This window comes from Diadema setosum, chromosome 17, assembly GCF_964275005.1.
Source record: "Diadema setosum chromosome 17, eeDiaSeto1, whole genome shotgun sequence".
NCBI classification, from domain to species: domain Eukaryota; kingdom Metazoa; phylum Echinodermata; class Echinoidea; order Diadematoida; family Diadematidae; genus Diadema; species Diadema setosum.
This window is the reverse complement of record NC_092701.1, coordinates 16,420,583-16,437,238: the sequence shown is the minus strand read 5'-3', so window position 1 is coordinate 16,437,238 and position 16,656 is coordinate 16,420,583. Positions and strand designations below refer to the sequence as shown.

General features: G+C 38.2%; 1 protein-coding gene across 1 annotated transcript; it reads left to right on the top strand.

Moving 5' to 3' along the window:
* The first annotated feature begins 2,201 nt into the window (after positions 1-2,201).
* Positions 2,202-16,158, top strand: LOC140240712 (V-type proton ATPase subunit G-like). The gene is made up of 3 exons (XM_072320476.1): positions 2,202-2,313; positions 11,696-11,796; positions 13,433-16,158. The coding sequence occupies exons 1-3, from the start codon at positions 2,202-2,204 to the stop codon at positions 13,598-13,600; spliced, it is 381 nt and encodes a 126-aa protein (XP_072176577.1). The 3' UTR covers positions 13,601-16,158.
* Positions 16,159-16,656: the final 498 nt, after the last annotated feature.

Here is a 16,656-nt window from a genome sequence, read left to right as displayed (position 1 = left end):
ATCAGTTCAGAGGGGAACTACCTGGAGGACATGAACAATGTATAGAGGAGTATAGGTTGGGGGAATAGGGCATTCTTTGCATGTAAATTTGTTTCGACTGGAACTGCCTACAATAATTGAACAGATGAAAGGGGGTCATTACTCGATCATTGGAAAGTTCCCGGGGAAGTTGAAATAAAGACACTTGGTATCATTTTGCTGTAAATCGCTTCCGAATGAAACTATATTTTAAGGAAACAAAAGAGAATTTCGGAAGGATATTATAGCAGAAGATAGATGAGTTGAAACTTGAGGAAAGTGGTATTTTGGAGATAATGATGGCGGAAAGTTGAGGGAAAAAAAAAGACTTCTTTCCTATAAATCAATTGCTATAGTGGAACTAACACCGAGCAGGAAATGAAAGATACATAGGTGCAGACAACAATGTTGAAATACGATTATTTAATATTTATTTATTACTTCTTTTTTTTTTTTTACTGTATAAGTCTAACAGCTTGGAGCGGAACTAGTGAGCAAAGTTGAGAAAAACGGAGGTATTCATTTGCTGTAAATTAGTTCAGAGCGGAACTACATTATGTTTGAAGGAAATGAATGAGGATGCATAGAGACGTATCAAGGTAAAAGGAAAGGGTGAAGTATTTAGCTGTATATTGCTTCCAAATTCAACTATAGGTAACGACGTTAAAAAGGGATAGTAGATGAGAGAAAACTGAAAAAAAAAACCCCTTAGTATTATCTATAGGATTCCTATACCCTGTAGGGCATAAGTCAATTCCGAGCAGATCTGTAGGCCTAAATAATATCTAAAGAGGTAGTAAGTAGAAAATTTGCAGGAGAAAATTTAAGAGAGTATTATTTTGCTGTCAATTAGAAGAATTGCTTGAATTCAAGCAGTTTAATTAGGAAAATACATGATATAACAAAATGTGATAATACATGATGTCCAGCTTGCCGAGAAAAAAAAGAATACGAACATACATATAGTATGAAAGTGGAACGTGGAAAGTTTTCACAGAAAATCATGTTATATATATATATTACAGTCAGGCAGGAGAATACACTATATATAGACAGACAAGCAAATAAGCCTAAAAATATTAATATAACAAAACATGATAATACATAATGTCCAGCTTTCCAAGAAAAAAAAATACAAACATAGTACATATAGTATGGAAGTATGAAACATGGAACGTGGATAGTTTTCACAGAAAAATCATGTTATGTGTATGTATGTATATATATATATATATATATATATATATATATATATATATATATATATACATATATATATATATATTACAGTCAGGAAGGAGAATACACAATACATAACAGCTTGACAGACAAACAAATAAACCTAATGTTGACATGGAAAATTTACATAGCGCTTATTACCAAAATGTTTCTAGGCACTTTACAATCAACAGATAAACAAGCTTAGGCTTATATAAAACGACCCCAAGTACAATAATCCACAATTACGTAATCATCGGTTTTGTTGGGTTAGAGCTGTTCTAGAAATGAGTGGGTTTTTAGTTGTTTTTTTTCGTCATGATCAACATGCATGATCACTACACTTAAACACCATCATATAACTGTGAGTATACGATAATCATTGTTATCATTAGCAACAAAACCTGATTGTTACCCCAAACGATATGGATCATCAACGATTTAACAAACTCATTTGAAGTGGAAAGAGTCTCTCTTAGAATGGCGACGGGCCAACAGAGACATTATTAAGTTCAGCTACATTTCATATAGGAGAATTTTCTTGCTTCTCTGTTTGGTTATTCTCGGTTTAATTGTTGCTCATCGTATGAATAAACTCCACTTGCCTTCCACTTCACAGGAAACACAATGGTTCAGAATCCCATTTGTTGCAGCTTCATGTCTGCCCTCGACCAACTTCAAACAGGAAACTGACACGAATCTGTAGTTTCATTCATCGTCAACGCCAGAATATTTTATCTCCCTCCTCGAGATACCTTGCTGTTTTGCACTTGAGTAATTAAACTCTTTTGGTCGTACTATAGACTATAGTATTCGTCAATTACAAACTTACTCCTGCTTGCTTGAATAATCAAAGTCAAGGGAAGATATTTTTCTGAACACTAAATCAAATTTTACTGAGAGGCTGAGGATTCTATTTATCTCGAAGGACGATAGCGGATCAGCGACCAATTTCGTAATCGATTATGATTGAAGAGAGTTCGTCAAACGCAAAGATGGCTGCACAGACACCGGGCATCCAGCAGTTGCTGCAGGCAGAAAAGAGAGCAGCAGAGCGAGTTGCTGAGGCGAGAAAACGTAAGATTAAATCACAAACTATATTGTGTAATACTAATGTCCGTGTAGATATGGTAAAATTGTAAATCGTGTAATTTGTAAAACTACCAGGAGTGTTGTGTCCTCTTGTAATCGTAAAGGTGGTGCTGCGGAGTTTGGTAGCATAGGCACACTGTGCACCCGCTGTGCGTGGTGCGGATGGGATTGTCCATCGTGCATGCGAAGAGACATATTCTGAGCCGTGTAGCCCTGCGTGTCATGTGATTATGATCATGTGAATGGAGTCGACCGTGACTTCCACAACTAGGCCCTACTTGGTAGGTTTCTACTAGACTTCTAACATAAGTAGAATCTACTAGAACCTATTAGAAGAGTGGTAATTTATCCATCGTCTAACTGTTGTAGCTGCGTTTGGTACCCAAATTTCTCAGTTCACGGTTCAGAAGGCGTAGTAGAATAAATACAGACTTGACTAGATATTCTAGACTGGATGGGCATCGATCACTCTATGTAGTTAGTAGTAGACATCCATGGAAAGGGATGGTACAGTATTTGGTGGAGATGAGAATTGGGCTTTTTTAACTTTTTGCGAAATACCAAGATTATGGCAAGAAAACACTTGTAGTACACAGAGCATACCATTTTAAGACTAAAGAGGAATTCAAAGTTTATTTGATGAAAACTGGGTTTGTAATGACTGAAACATCCAAAAACAAAGTAAAACAAAGCAATCATATTAAATATACACAGGAGTAAAATTTGTACAGTAATAAAGTGTGGGTCCCACACTTTATTAGAATTGCTCTTTTTTGGATATCTCAGCCATTTCAAAACCAATTTTCATCAAATAAACATTTAATTCCTCATAAGTCATAGAATTACATGCTCTTTCATATTTCATAAGAGGTTTCTCATTTTCTCACCAAAAAAAAAAAAAAATGTTAGAAACCTGAAATTAGGTCTCAACCATTATACAATCCCTTTAAATGGGTTAGTTGTTTGAGTAAAACCCCCAATTTTCGGACACTTAAGCTTTTTTGCAATATTTGTTCAACTCAAATAATACTCTACAAAATTATATCTGTAAGGCCAAGTAAAAAAAGAAACCAGTTTCTCGTCCTCGCGCGCATCGATTTTGGCCGCCGCATCGATTTTTTTACTATTTACTATTTTCAAAATGGCGCTGAAAATACCAAGAAATTCATAATTTTCGTCCCAGCCCGCTCCCCGCCCGCATCGATTTTCAGATGCCGCATCGACTTTTTTGATATTTACTATTTTTCGGCCGCCGAAAAAAAGATCGACAGTTCACCTACCAGTACCAATCGTGACGTCTCATTTCTAATCACGCCTTGCGTCCTCTACTTAGCTGTAGTATAGCTGTAGCTTCCGTAGTGCGTATGTAATAACGCATGCATTTCATACTGCGAGCTCGGCAAGAAGAAGGAATGACCCACAAAGCAGTCGAACTGTAGTTGGAAGGGCGCGGGCGGCCGCGGGCGCGGGCCTGGGCTGTGATGGATACAGCGCACTCGGTACGTCGTGAACGCGATAGCGGCAACATTTCTTCGAACAATCGCTGATATTCCACGCATATTTCGCGCATTGTTCGTATTTTCCCCGTTTCTCATATTTTAAGCGGATGAATTGTACTGTACAAATGCTTGTGAGGATTGTATCGAGTTTGTATACATGTTCATGTCATTGTGACTATGTGCATGTGTGTGCAGTGTTGAGGTACGGTGCCGGTCGCGTATGGCATGCGTGTCTGCACTGCACTGTCTATGTACCAGGCACCAGGTGTAAGCCCGTACACTCTGCTCTGTAACGTTGCATCTGACGGCGATGACGGATTTGTTCTATTTTGAAGAGAAAATGAATGCGCTTTTCCAGCAAATGTAGAATTATTAGATGGGTGTATCCACAAAATATATAACTTTTCCATGGATTCTGGTTTGTCTCGTATTTCTGCGGGATACATGTACTTTTCTTTACGATGTAAATTCAAGGACACGGCCGTGAGTCGTATCCCCTGTAGTGTAGTATACAATCATTCATCAAAATGTCGAACATGAAGAAACATCTTTGAAGGTTTAATGCTATAATGCCATATCAGCAAGTATCATTTTGACATCCATCTGCAATTGTACAAGCCAGTTTCCAGTTGAATGTTATACAATATATTTGTACTATGAAGAGATGCAGATATATACATACCAGCTGTGTGGACACCAAAAAGTCACGCACTACCAATGATAAATAAATCAGTGTTTTGAATATCATGGAAATTATTTCAGTCGTACATTGGTATTTTGTTGAAAGGCATATTTTATACCTGTTTCAATTAATAGCACAATACATCAGAATTGCAAGCTTACACTGGTACCGGGTATCAGAAATGCCATTACAACACTAGGCCTAGATACCAGTATTAAGATGATCATTTTCCCTTGACATCTGTAGTGGAAAGAAAAAGCACATTCTGCATGCATGAAGTTTCATTTCAAGTATGGTACATATATCTATTTGTTTGAAAAAGCACAGAGTGCAGGCAAGACATACACTTGGGACCTGGTCTCTCATAACACAGCTACCAGAGTGATAGTCATTTCATAAATTGGATATAGAAAATAGTAAAGCCCTCTCTCATTACCTTTCTCAAAATTACCGGACGAGAAACACATATTACTTCCATTTTGACAATCCTCGAAAAAATAGTAAGATATCAAATAGTAAGGACCTCCCTCATCGCCTTGCTCAAAAAACCCGGACGAGAAACTGCTTTCTTTTTTTACTTGGCCTAATAATGTATGTTCAATATATCTACGTACTTTTTCCCAATATTGATTTTGTTAAATACATCATAAAATTTCACAAAATCCCCAAATATTATGCACTTGTCAATGTAATGACTTACCCCACTACCCCCGGACATGGGTGCGTCATTTCCTCATTTGGTCCGTCAAATTTGTGACCCGCCAGGTGTTCGTCATTTTACCAGCTTTGTCCGTCAAATTTTTGACCGAGGGGTGCGTCAAAATCCCATCATTGTCGGTCAAACTTTTGACCGAGGGGTGCGTCATGGTACGTCATTTGGCTATGGAAAATAACACGCATTATTTTGAACCGAGGGGTGCGTCATTGTACGTCACTTGGCTATGGAAAACTGCACGCATTTTTGCACGCTACCAGTACCGGATACACGTACCGCGAGTGAAATTACAGTGAGCGCTTTCCCGCGGCAAGTGAAAATCAAAGTCGGGAAGCGTTTTGGAATAAGAGGGAAAAATGCTTGCCAGAATCTGGCAAGCAAATAATTTAAAAGCCACCCTTTCTCCTAGCCCGACCAGACGCTGTTAATACGCTACGCGAATACAGTGTCTGACCAGGGAGGTGAGACAAAAAGGAGTGGGCACTCTGCCCTGAGGGTTTTCCCTATCACTCAACACAGGATTACAAGGGCTCAGTGCCCCAACGAACAAGTAAACGACCTCTTACGTAAGGAGGTCAGTCTGATCGTTATCACTGCTGTTTGATGTTCGATCCTCGGGGCCGCGGTGATTTGGCCCTCTATCGTTAGGAATATAGACAGGCCAGTTGACTTGTGTGTGTTCACAAGGACGTGTATGAGGGTTTTACATTCTTTGTGCAGGCTCACACGACATATACTCTTGGGACCTGCTAGTCTAGGGATTCAGCTCTCGATAGATACAAAAATTTTGAAAATCGGCCAAGAAGAAGTTGAGTTTTGACAATGTAACTGTTTAACAATAGCCATTGTTTTGTTCTTGTCTTAATCAAATTACGACGCAATGTCAAGTGTAAATCCTGACTAGTGCTGACGAAATTCACCCTTAGATCAGAAGATGTTGGGCTTTTTCTTTAGTGTGATTGATCACTCCATTGTTCGCTCTTGTTGGTTTTCTTGTCATATTTTTTGGGAAACTTGTCTACATCCGCCAAGACATGTTTTTTTCTGGTCCCACTAACATATTTTTGTGAGCAATTTTAGTTCTCCAGGGGATGAAAACACTATTTGAATGTTTTTTTGGTGTATGCTGGGGATAAATTGAGGTAGGAGGGCTCGAATCTACAAGAGAGTGGTCATGATGGAGACTACTATAGGACCTAATCTTGGTGAAATAGCTTGCCTCCTTGCCTGGTGTATGGTGAAGACATGTGAGAGTTCAGTGAGAGCTGAACATGTCTCACATGTCCTGTATCATGTATACATGATAAGATTTTCACCATGACCCTTTTTTGTCTGTCTGTCTGTTTTTGTTTTATTCTTATTTGAAAGCTGAATGGGTATTTTTATTGTGGTTGTTGCTGTTGTGGTTGGTATTTTCTGTGCTAGCTTGGTATTAAAATTATTTTTATCATCAGACATTATTAGGGTCTTGTGTTCCACTACTCAGCTGTTCATGTTTCCTTCATATTATTCTTACTATCAGTATTACTATTATTATTATTATTTTTATTATTGGTGCTGCTGATCATTATTATTAAATGTTTTTAAGTCTGTGTTAATTTGTTTCCATTTCATGTAAAAGTTATTTCACCATAATAGCATGTAAGGTACATTTGTTCCCGAGAAATCTTATAGTACATGGACATGTAAATGCACATAAATTATACAGTATTACTACTAATAGGCCAACAGCTAGGGCCTAAACTACCTTGTATACTAGCTGCAAAATTCAAAATATAACCATGCAACCAGTTCACTGCACATCACAATGCACCAGTGTTGTTGGCAGGCACAGCAATGGATAGTGCTTACAGCCTGCCTGTCCACCAGTACCACGTGGAGTAATCCAGGTTTTGGGTAGGGAGGGGTGAGACCCTCCAGCCTGTTGACAAGGATTGCGCATGTGCACTGTGCGGCCAAGCGGCAGTAATCTAGTTAGTGGAGTGGTCTCTTGGGGAGTGCGGCTCCGAGGATGGTTCAAAAGACACTAATCCAGTGCCCACTCCTTTCCCTCTCACCTCCCTGGTCTGACCAACGAGCGGGCACCTACAAAGTGGGGAACCACAACACAACTACAAAACTTATGAAAATTTATACGTTCTTTATTAAGAATGTACACGTTACCAAACGTTACTCACCTTAAGTGCATGCTTGTATTACAGAAGGTTCGTAAGTCCATTGAGATCCCTCGTGATAAGTCCGTGGAACCAAAAAATGATACTTTCTGGCGGATTCCCTAACACCGTCAGGGTTCATCGTTGCAGAATTCAAAATGGCGCCTTGATCTCTGCGGAAATCTTTTGCGTGCGTGCGATGCGCTGCTTGAGTGTTGGTGTAGCAGCACGGTCGACAGCGCGACCTTTTGAAAGGGCATTCAGATCATGTGACCTCCCGGATGTTGGAAATGGCCTGGCGTGAAAGACGATGTACCGTTCGTGAACCGTTCACACATGCTGCATATAACCATCATTTTAGGTAAGTTATCAAATCTAAATTTCAATATTCATAGCATAGATATGAAGTCTCATTATCATTTTGTTCGTCAGATGAGTTTGAAGTGACAAAAAAATGATCTAAAGTATCAAAATTCAATCCGATCGCATGCTATCGTTGGACCCTCTTCGTGTTTGGAGCTTCGTTGGTACAGCCCTGTCGCGCTACGTATGTACAGCGGCGACTGGGCTGTGTATAGTTACCTTTCTCCTTACATTTTCCCTCCAACAAACCCATGAAATCATGCATACTCAATCTCAAACCAGGGACTGTTCAGCGATGTAACAACTTAGGTCAACCTTTACTGTCAAACACTTTGTGCCTATTGCATAATGCGATACAACACCAACACACATTGCTATCGAAGAAAGTTCGTTTACATTCCAATACAATGTGCGTCTAAATGATGTTCTGCGGTGACAAAGGCGAATTTTTAACAGTAAAAGAAGCGGCAGCAGAAGAAACTGCCTGCCGCATGCCATTTTCTGCTCGCGGGATAGCCCGACCAGCAGACGCGCGACGCTGTTAGCTGTGCGAATCTCTACGTACAGTGACTGGGCTGTATGTACTAAGTAGTTACTTGCGGGAATGCCGTGGCGTGGTGTGTACCTGCGCTGCAGCAGTATGCATCCACCGGACTAGCAATGGCCGCGCACACACAGCGCATCTGCACACATGTGATTGTCATGTATGGATTGCATGCACAGAATACATACTACATCATACTGTACGGAATATCGTAGCAGCAGCGTGATGTACGGTGAATGACGGTACGGTGCTTACAGGGCCATGGTAAGGGAAACTTGCCGAAACTTTTACAAATTATGTTTACGAACCAAAAGAAATTATGTTTACGAACCAAAAGAAAATGAAATTGCTTGAATAAAACGTATGCAAAAATCGTTTCAGTATTTACGGGGGTGCATCAAATGTACCGAGGATGTCCGTCAAAAAAGCGACCGAGGTGTGCGTCACTTTCAACGTGTTGTCCGTCAAAACAGTGACTGTGGTGTTCGTCACTTGCAGCGTTTTGTCCGTCAAAAAAGTGACTGTGGTGTCCGTCAAAAACCCCATGTGGTCAGTCAAAAAATGACCATGACGCACCCATGTCCAGGGGTAGTGGGGTGCGTCATTACATTGACAAGTGCATTAATTATCACCTTGTCAATTCCCCCAAATTCGGACAGCCTCTCCAAAATTCAGACACGCGCGCAATGTCAATATGCATACAAGGCTGCTGAAAAATGAGCGCGCGCCATACCTTGTTGGCGCAAGGGTGCATCAGGGACATTTTGGAGGCCAGCCGAATATTTGGGCTTTTACTCTCGTCAATGTTAATACTGGTTAGTGATTGGCTAAACACAGTCACGTGATGGAGGCACGTTGGTTATGTTCGCCGATGGGAAAACATTTTTGTAATGTTCTCCCATTGGAAAACATTTTCACGTAACAAATGACAACCAATTATTGTAATGTGTACGAAAGTGTGATTTGAAGGACCCCCGCACAGTAAATTTGGCTCTGCACGAGCAAATGAGTGCGTTGTGCTGGTGATTTGACTAACCCATATAATATAACAGATGATGACTTTTGTTGTCGGGAACATGTACCAAACGTTCCACCCTCAGGGTTTGAAATGCTATTTCGGGAGGCTGTAAGTCCCTCGACTTCGTCTCGGGACTTAACCTTCCTCAATAGCATTTCAAACCCTTCGGGTGGAACATTCGGTATGTTCCCTCCCCCGCCAGTCATCATCTATTATATAGATATGTAGCAGTATATGCAGCCTACCTCTACTACAGCCTACAGGTGTGGTTTGGTATTACCGGACAGCATAATTTCGGATGCGAACATTTCTAATGACATTCAGTGCGCGCAGGACATTGTGGACTAGCCTCACAGAGCGTTGTATGAACTGAAATCGTGAAAAATGCATACAAAAAAGTTTTTTTTTTTTAAAGTTTAGGAGAAGACGTCGATTTATCACAAGATTTTGTCGCCTGAACTGTTAGAAATATTTATGTTGGACATTTTTCCATAAAATAGGAAATTTGAGCCTCATTTGCCCATTTTTGTCGAGCCCACCGGAGGTTAGGGGAGACTAAGGGATCGCCTGCGGCGTCTGTCCATCCGTCGTCCGTCCGTAACGCTACAAAAAACTTCAATAACTCTTTACTCTGGGCTTCAATTGCAATCAAACTTCGAGGGAAGAGGGGTCATACAAAGTTTCACATTTTACCATATATGAAGGTCACCTCAAGGTCAAAGCTCACAGGCAGGGGTCAATGAACTTTAGGGCCCAATATTAAGTTTTTATGGCGCGTTTCTATTATGGGTCATAACTTTTGATCCGTAACTCCATTTGTGACTAAACTTGGATGGTAGATGTCCCTTGGGGAGTGGATGGTCACCACAAGGTCAATGGTCACAAGCATGGGTCAACAAACTTTTAGAGCCCAATGTTAAGTTTTTATGGCGCGTTTCTATTATGGGTCATAACTTTTGATCCATAGGTCCGTTTGTGACCAAACTTGGATGGTAGATGTCCCTTGGGGGTCACCACAAGGGCAAGACACATTTTGGCGCTTGCCTTGTTTCTTTGTTGTCCGCTCTGTAGTAATGTGTACATTGAATCATGGGCATGAATTGTGATTCTGGTGCAAGGACAAGATGCGAAAGACGTCAATTCTTCCATTACAAAAATCGTGTCCGGAATTGTAATGCGATTTTACACCGCCCAAAAAGACAACTTTTTTAGAGAGGGGTATATATGAAGTCTATTTTCCAAAAATCAGAGTGAATAGTTTTCAAGTTCGCCGAATTCGTAATTGTCAGGACTTTGTGAATAACACGATGCAATGAATGCCAGTGGCAATTTACAAAAGTTTCATGCTCTGTAAAATGGCTTTTGGCTCCAATTCACAAAAGTTTTGTGTTGTGAATATGTCTGGTATCTTTTCTCTCCTCAAACATGGGAAATTATGTAATTTTTTCTCTGATTTTTTTCTCTGATTTTTTCTCTAAAGTACGTGTAGAGTGTTAGAGCTGTACATGTGCTGTGTACTTCTTTCTCTTTCCATCAATGTGCATCGTTTGAATTAGTTACTGCAGATTTGATCACTCTTGAAATTATCTTTACAATTTAAATTTTCACCTTCAAAATAAATACTGTATAAGCCAAATATTTCTTGAGGTTTTTATTTTCGCGAATTTTGCAAGTCCGGTGCCATTCGCAAAATTAAAGACACGCGAAAGTATTGGCTCTGATCCCAATGTGAATGTGACGTACGAGTATACACTTCTCCGTTCAGTACAGGACCCTACGATCGCGAATTCAACCACTCGCGAAATCGTCGGGAATTCCGATTCGCAAAAATTTAGACTTGCGAAATATATGGCGTTTAGAGTAGTACAATGTGTTCACTTGTATAAATGCCATGTACATTGTATATTGCCTTACACATCTACTTTATATGCAGCTTCTCTGTCTTTGCATGTGGTTTACGTATTTGTACCAAAATTGCATGCTGTGATTTTATTACTCTCTGCTTCCCTCCTTTGCCATTTGCTTACACGAAAGTGTTTGTCCATAGGAGAGCATCCCAAAGAAGGTTATATGACTGTGGGAGAACATTACTAGTGTGTGATTGTGAAGCTTCATGTACTGTAAATGTCCATATTTTTGCATGATTAATTTTTCGCGCTGAGCGGCTCAAAAACATATTCACGGGTTCTTAAATTCATGCAACACAATTGTCAACCCATTTTAAATGTCCAGAGAAAATTATGAAGATATTTTTGTGGGTTGTAGAATTCGTGCTTGCCAAAAGTAGCGCAAAATGCGCGAAAATTAATGCACCACAAAAATTTGTGTGTTTACAGTAGTACATATCTGTATAATTTGCCACTGTGTTTATTTCATTTCTTTCTTTGCAACAGGAAAGGCAAGGAGATTAAAACAAGCCAAAGAAGAAGCGCAAGAAGAAATTGAGGGTTACAGGAAAGAAAGAGAAGCCAAATTTCAAGAAATTCAGCAGAAGGTAATCTATTCTTAATTTATTCCATACACAATTATTGACACACTATGTCAAGCGTGTTGCAAGAATGAATGTAGGTACACATCATTATTTTAATTACAATTATTTCATAATTCCTTCAGCAAAACATACAAATATGTGTTCAAAGTCATCAAAGCTTTTTTACATGGTCATGCAATTAAAAGAGAACAGCCCTAGAGCAGTGTATGACTCTAAACAAGTGTCATTCAGTACTCCATAAGGCATAGATAGTGTCTCGTGTAAAGCACATGTCATGGTAGGTAATAAGTGTAGCTTTTACAGTTTTCACGTCTTTCATGGCTTTACAGGAATACATAGCAGGAAGTTCCCACAGGATATTGCATGAATCAAAACAGAGTACTAAAGTCAACTGTCTCCAATCCCAAAAGAAAATAAAAAACATTTGTCCTCTGATTCAGAGTATTGTGAATGATACTTTACTGCCCTATTCATAAGACTGTGTTTCCTGTTCAGATACACCAGTTTGTTCTTTCAAAAAAACAAATCCCTACAATCAAATTTTACCAGTACTTTGTAGAGGTCTAATGCGGACACATTCTGACAGTTTGACTCGATGGATTATATTCTTGACGTACACATATATGTAATACTAAGTACATGTTAGTATACTACAGTATGAGATCAGACTTTGGGGAACAAACTGAACTTTGTTCTCACAGATTCAATTGTGAAGGCTACAAACACTCATCTTTACTTCTGATTTTGTTTTGTTGACCACAAGGTAAATTGCAGTTTGTGTGTTTGTTTTTTGTTTTCATTTCTGCAAATGTAGTGTAAAAGCAATGGTTTGTCTAGATTCCCATAAACACTTGTAATTTTGATTTCTCTCTATAGTAAGAGATTTAAAAAAACACCTGAAATCAATAAAAGGAAAGTCTTACATATTTGGATGATGGCCTCAGAGGGAGTGTGCATGCTTTATACAGAATTGATGACATCCATATTAATATCATCAATTTTTCATTAATACTTAAAAAACTGATAGAAAGCAAGTACACATAGTGTCACACATGTATGCAAGTACATGTACATGTACATGTACCTACCAAATACTCATCCACCTCTCATAAGGTTTCTTACAATGTAATATATTTGGTATTGCATGAAACATTTTGCAGACTTTCAAATGCTAACTGTAGGTAGATGATATACAGTACATGTACATTGGTTGTCAGACAATGCAACTCTAGGCAATCAGTGTGATAATATGTGTAATATTTCTTTGTCCATCAGGTGCTAGACTTTTTAAAAATAATTGTATGACTGAATATTAAAGATACAGTGTGAATGCAGATAAACTACCTAAGCAGAAATATCATATCATCTGCAGTTCATCTCAATATTAAAAGATGGGAGAGATAAGGTTGCCATTAAACTCTACAAGTTGGTATGTGTATGTACATTGTATGTATAATCCTATCAAATTTTGTTTTATTTTTTCAGTTTGCTTTCGCTGCATCTGTTACTCATGTGATATATTTTGTGTTGCAGATGTTTTCACAACAGTTGTATTCAAAATGTTCCACATACTTTATCTTTGAAATTATTTTGGTGTAAATGCTTCTTTCTGTGTGTTTTTTTTTTTTTCTTCATACAGTATTTAGGATCAAAGGGAGATCAAGCAAGAGAAATTGAGATCCAAACAGCGGCCAAGATCCAGGAACTGAACCAGAGAGTTGGCAAGACAAGGGAGCAAGTCCTGAAAGAATTGTTTGGACTGGTTTTCGAGATCAAACCTGAGCTTCATGAAAACCTTCAGTTGTGATTTTATGTAACCTCATATAAAGGCAATATTTAGATATATAGTGGTGTTAACATTGTTTTAGAACAGATTGTTGTTATTGGAGAGTCCTGGAATCCCCTTCCCCTCTTTGTATGAATGGAGTAAAAATATATGGAATGTCCAAGTTGTATGTTGCAGACCTGTCTGGCCTCAACATGATGCCTGTTGTCCTGGGTTTTGATGAGTAGAAGTTTGTTGCATTAATTGGAAAATGGCTAAACAATTGTTTGTTACGGTAGCTATCCTGCAAAAGCTGACATGCTTGTATTAATGGATTATGAGAGTGTGTTTACAGACTGTGCAGTCAGTAAACCAAAATGCTATGAATACAAGTGGTGTTAGTTCCTTATTCTAACTCTTAACATTAATTCTTTATGTCTTAGAGACGTAATGATGGCCAAATCATATAACACTCAAAACAATGCTCATGAGAGAAGCTATTCTCAACATAAGATAAGTCTGCAAGACAATCTGCTTCACATTGTATATGGGAATAAAAAATGTATAAATTCCAAACAAAATGTTGCATATTTGATAGAGGTAATCTGATAAGTAATCAGTTTCAATTTATCAAATGTGTAAGGTTGTCAGCTGTCAATATGTCAGAATCTAAATCTGCATTATAAGTCCTACCCAAAGATAATGTCACTTAACTGAGTTCATGAGTTTCTCTTGGGTTGTTATCACTCATAGGCAGAACAAAAATCAACTCCAAGCTTTGCAGTTTTATAGATAAATTTTGATGTATGATTGACATGTTTTCTATCATATGCAAGGAGCAGTTGAATTAATAAGTTTCACTTTGATATTGCAGTGCCAGGTTTGTAATGTCAGTACAGTATTTGTATGGATGTGCAATTACAGTGTAGTCCCCATAATTTTGCATGTAGAACTAATTGCCTCTATTCTTTGTTTCAAATCAGTTTGTCACATAATGACATATATTGAATATCTGGCTCTTGATCAGTACTCAAAGGGGTGTAATAAAGTCAGGTAATAGTATTGAAATAATAGCAAAGCGTATGTTTGGATGTTGATAGCTATGTAAAGAGTTTCTGTCTCATCATGCACACTGTGCAGAGCAGTCTCCCTAACAAAAAGTAATGACAGTTTACGTAATGCAATGGTTGTTTAGAATTAATGGTATGTTGGTATTGCTTAGTTGAATTCTAAACAAAACAAGGTTGGTTCTCCTGGCAAGCGTCATCATGGAGTGTACATGTGTAGATAAACTGCGTTTTGCCTAGCTACTTGGGGCACTGTGGTAAGAATCTTTGACTTTAAACCTGAGGTCTCAATTTCAAATTCTGCGAAGTGTCCAAGTCCTTGAACAAGATGCTTTACCCACAATGTCCATTCAATCATTGTGTATCTATGAGTAACTGATAGTGCTAGGGTATCACTTGTGTAATGATAATGGCAGGGCCTTCTGGTAGAGCAGTGTTATTACTGAGAAGGATGCCCTGGGTAAATGTGACCAAAATGGAGCATTGTAATTAATGTGAAATGTGAATTATAATCCCTGGTTAAAAAATGCTCTCGTCGAGACACATAACAGGCTAGCCTGCAGAAAAATGAATACACTGGTAAAGTAGATTAATTACAACGGGTGATTATGAGTATTTAACAGAACACTAGTTTTGCTTTCAAAACAAGTTCTTGTCAAAAAGAGAACATTGACTTGTTGCATCCCATTCACCTGTCTGAATTTTTGACCATGATTTTTAAAGATACTGTGTTACTCATTCTTATCAGTCTGTTCTGCAAGTCATGTGACTCTCTGTTTTACTGAAATGCTGTAGCAATTTGAATGAACTGAGTAGTGCACACTCATATGACAATAAATCTGAGTGGAATCAAACTGCTGCTCACATACCTATCTATGGAAGAAAAATAGTCTTACAAGTTCAAAGGAAACCTAACATATTATTATGTTCTGAGAAAGTAAAGTGAAATGAAGTTTATGACTCTTAACTCGTGTTGAAAATGTCACGTTGGTTTTTATGAGATTTCTGGAAGGGTTGCATGTTTCCATGTGTACTGGGCTTTACCAATGGCTTAACCCTTTGAGAATGAGCTCATTGTGCCACAGCATGCATTTCCTATAGGCACCTGCCTTAGTATACTTATAGGACTATTCTTGAATGGGTTAATAGACCTGCATACATGAAGTTCCATGCAGACTGTATATTTCTAGTTACTTGGCTGTATTTGCTTAAGGTGCTTTGTTTTCTTTCTTTCTTTCTTTTTCTAGCAGGGGTTTGCATATGTTTCCATGAGCACTGGTGATGTTACAGAGTACTAAAATACAATGTACTGGGTAAATGCATTAGGGTATCTTTATGGCCAAATGTCCAAGGTTTTGTGATGGTTCGTGCAGATGGAACATTTTTGTTTGCCCCTTATATTGTTTCCATAGATACATGTATGGTGTCATGATTTTATGAAAAAGTTGCTACAAATGTATGGTTATAAGTTCAAGAAACCCATTGTATGTAAAGAGTTATCAATATAACCAAATAAAGTAAAAAATACACAAATCAAGTTTGTATGAATACTTATTATACTGGTAGTGTGTGGCATGTATGTCTAGCTCAAGCTCATGATCTAAGAAACAAAATACCAAATGTGTACAGTTGAGACTGTATGTAACAAATCTACTACATGTAGGGCCCACAATGTTCTTGTATGTGTGTAAAACATCAAAGGAAGTGTTATTCTTTGCAGTAGAAGGACCATTACACCATATATTTGATAGTTTTATTTATTTATCTAGGAAGTACATGTAGTCATTTTTAATTTTTATCTATTCTCATTTTCACCAATTTAATGAAACATGTGCCATTAGAAAACAATATACCTATTCTAATATGTCAAATTATAGCACTTGTGTAATCACAATGTAATAGGTTGTAAAGCAAATATGCATGATATTTTTGTAATAATGTTGAAGATTTAAGATGCTACATGTGTATATGTGTAGACATGCTGTTACAGTGTATATCATACTCAATACACAGGTATCTCTGTCATTTCAC

Coding starts and splice junctions, on each gene's coding strand:
- LOC140240712 (XM_072320476.1), top strand. CDS start 2,202: ATGATTGAAGAGAGTTCGTCAAACGCAAAGATGGCTGCACAGACACCG. Junction 2,314..11,695: donor AGTTGCTGAGGCGAGAAAAC/GTAAGATTAAAT, acceptor TCTTTGCAACAG/GAAAGGCAAGGAGATTAAAA. Junction 11,797..13,432: donor TTCAAGAAATTCAGCAGAAG/GTAATCTATTCT, acceptor TTCTTCATACAG/TATTTAGGATCAAAGGGAGA.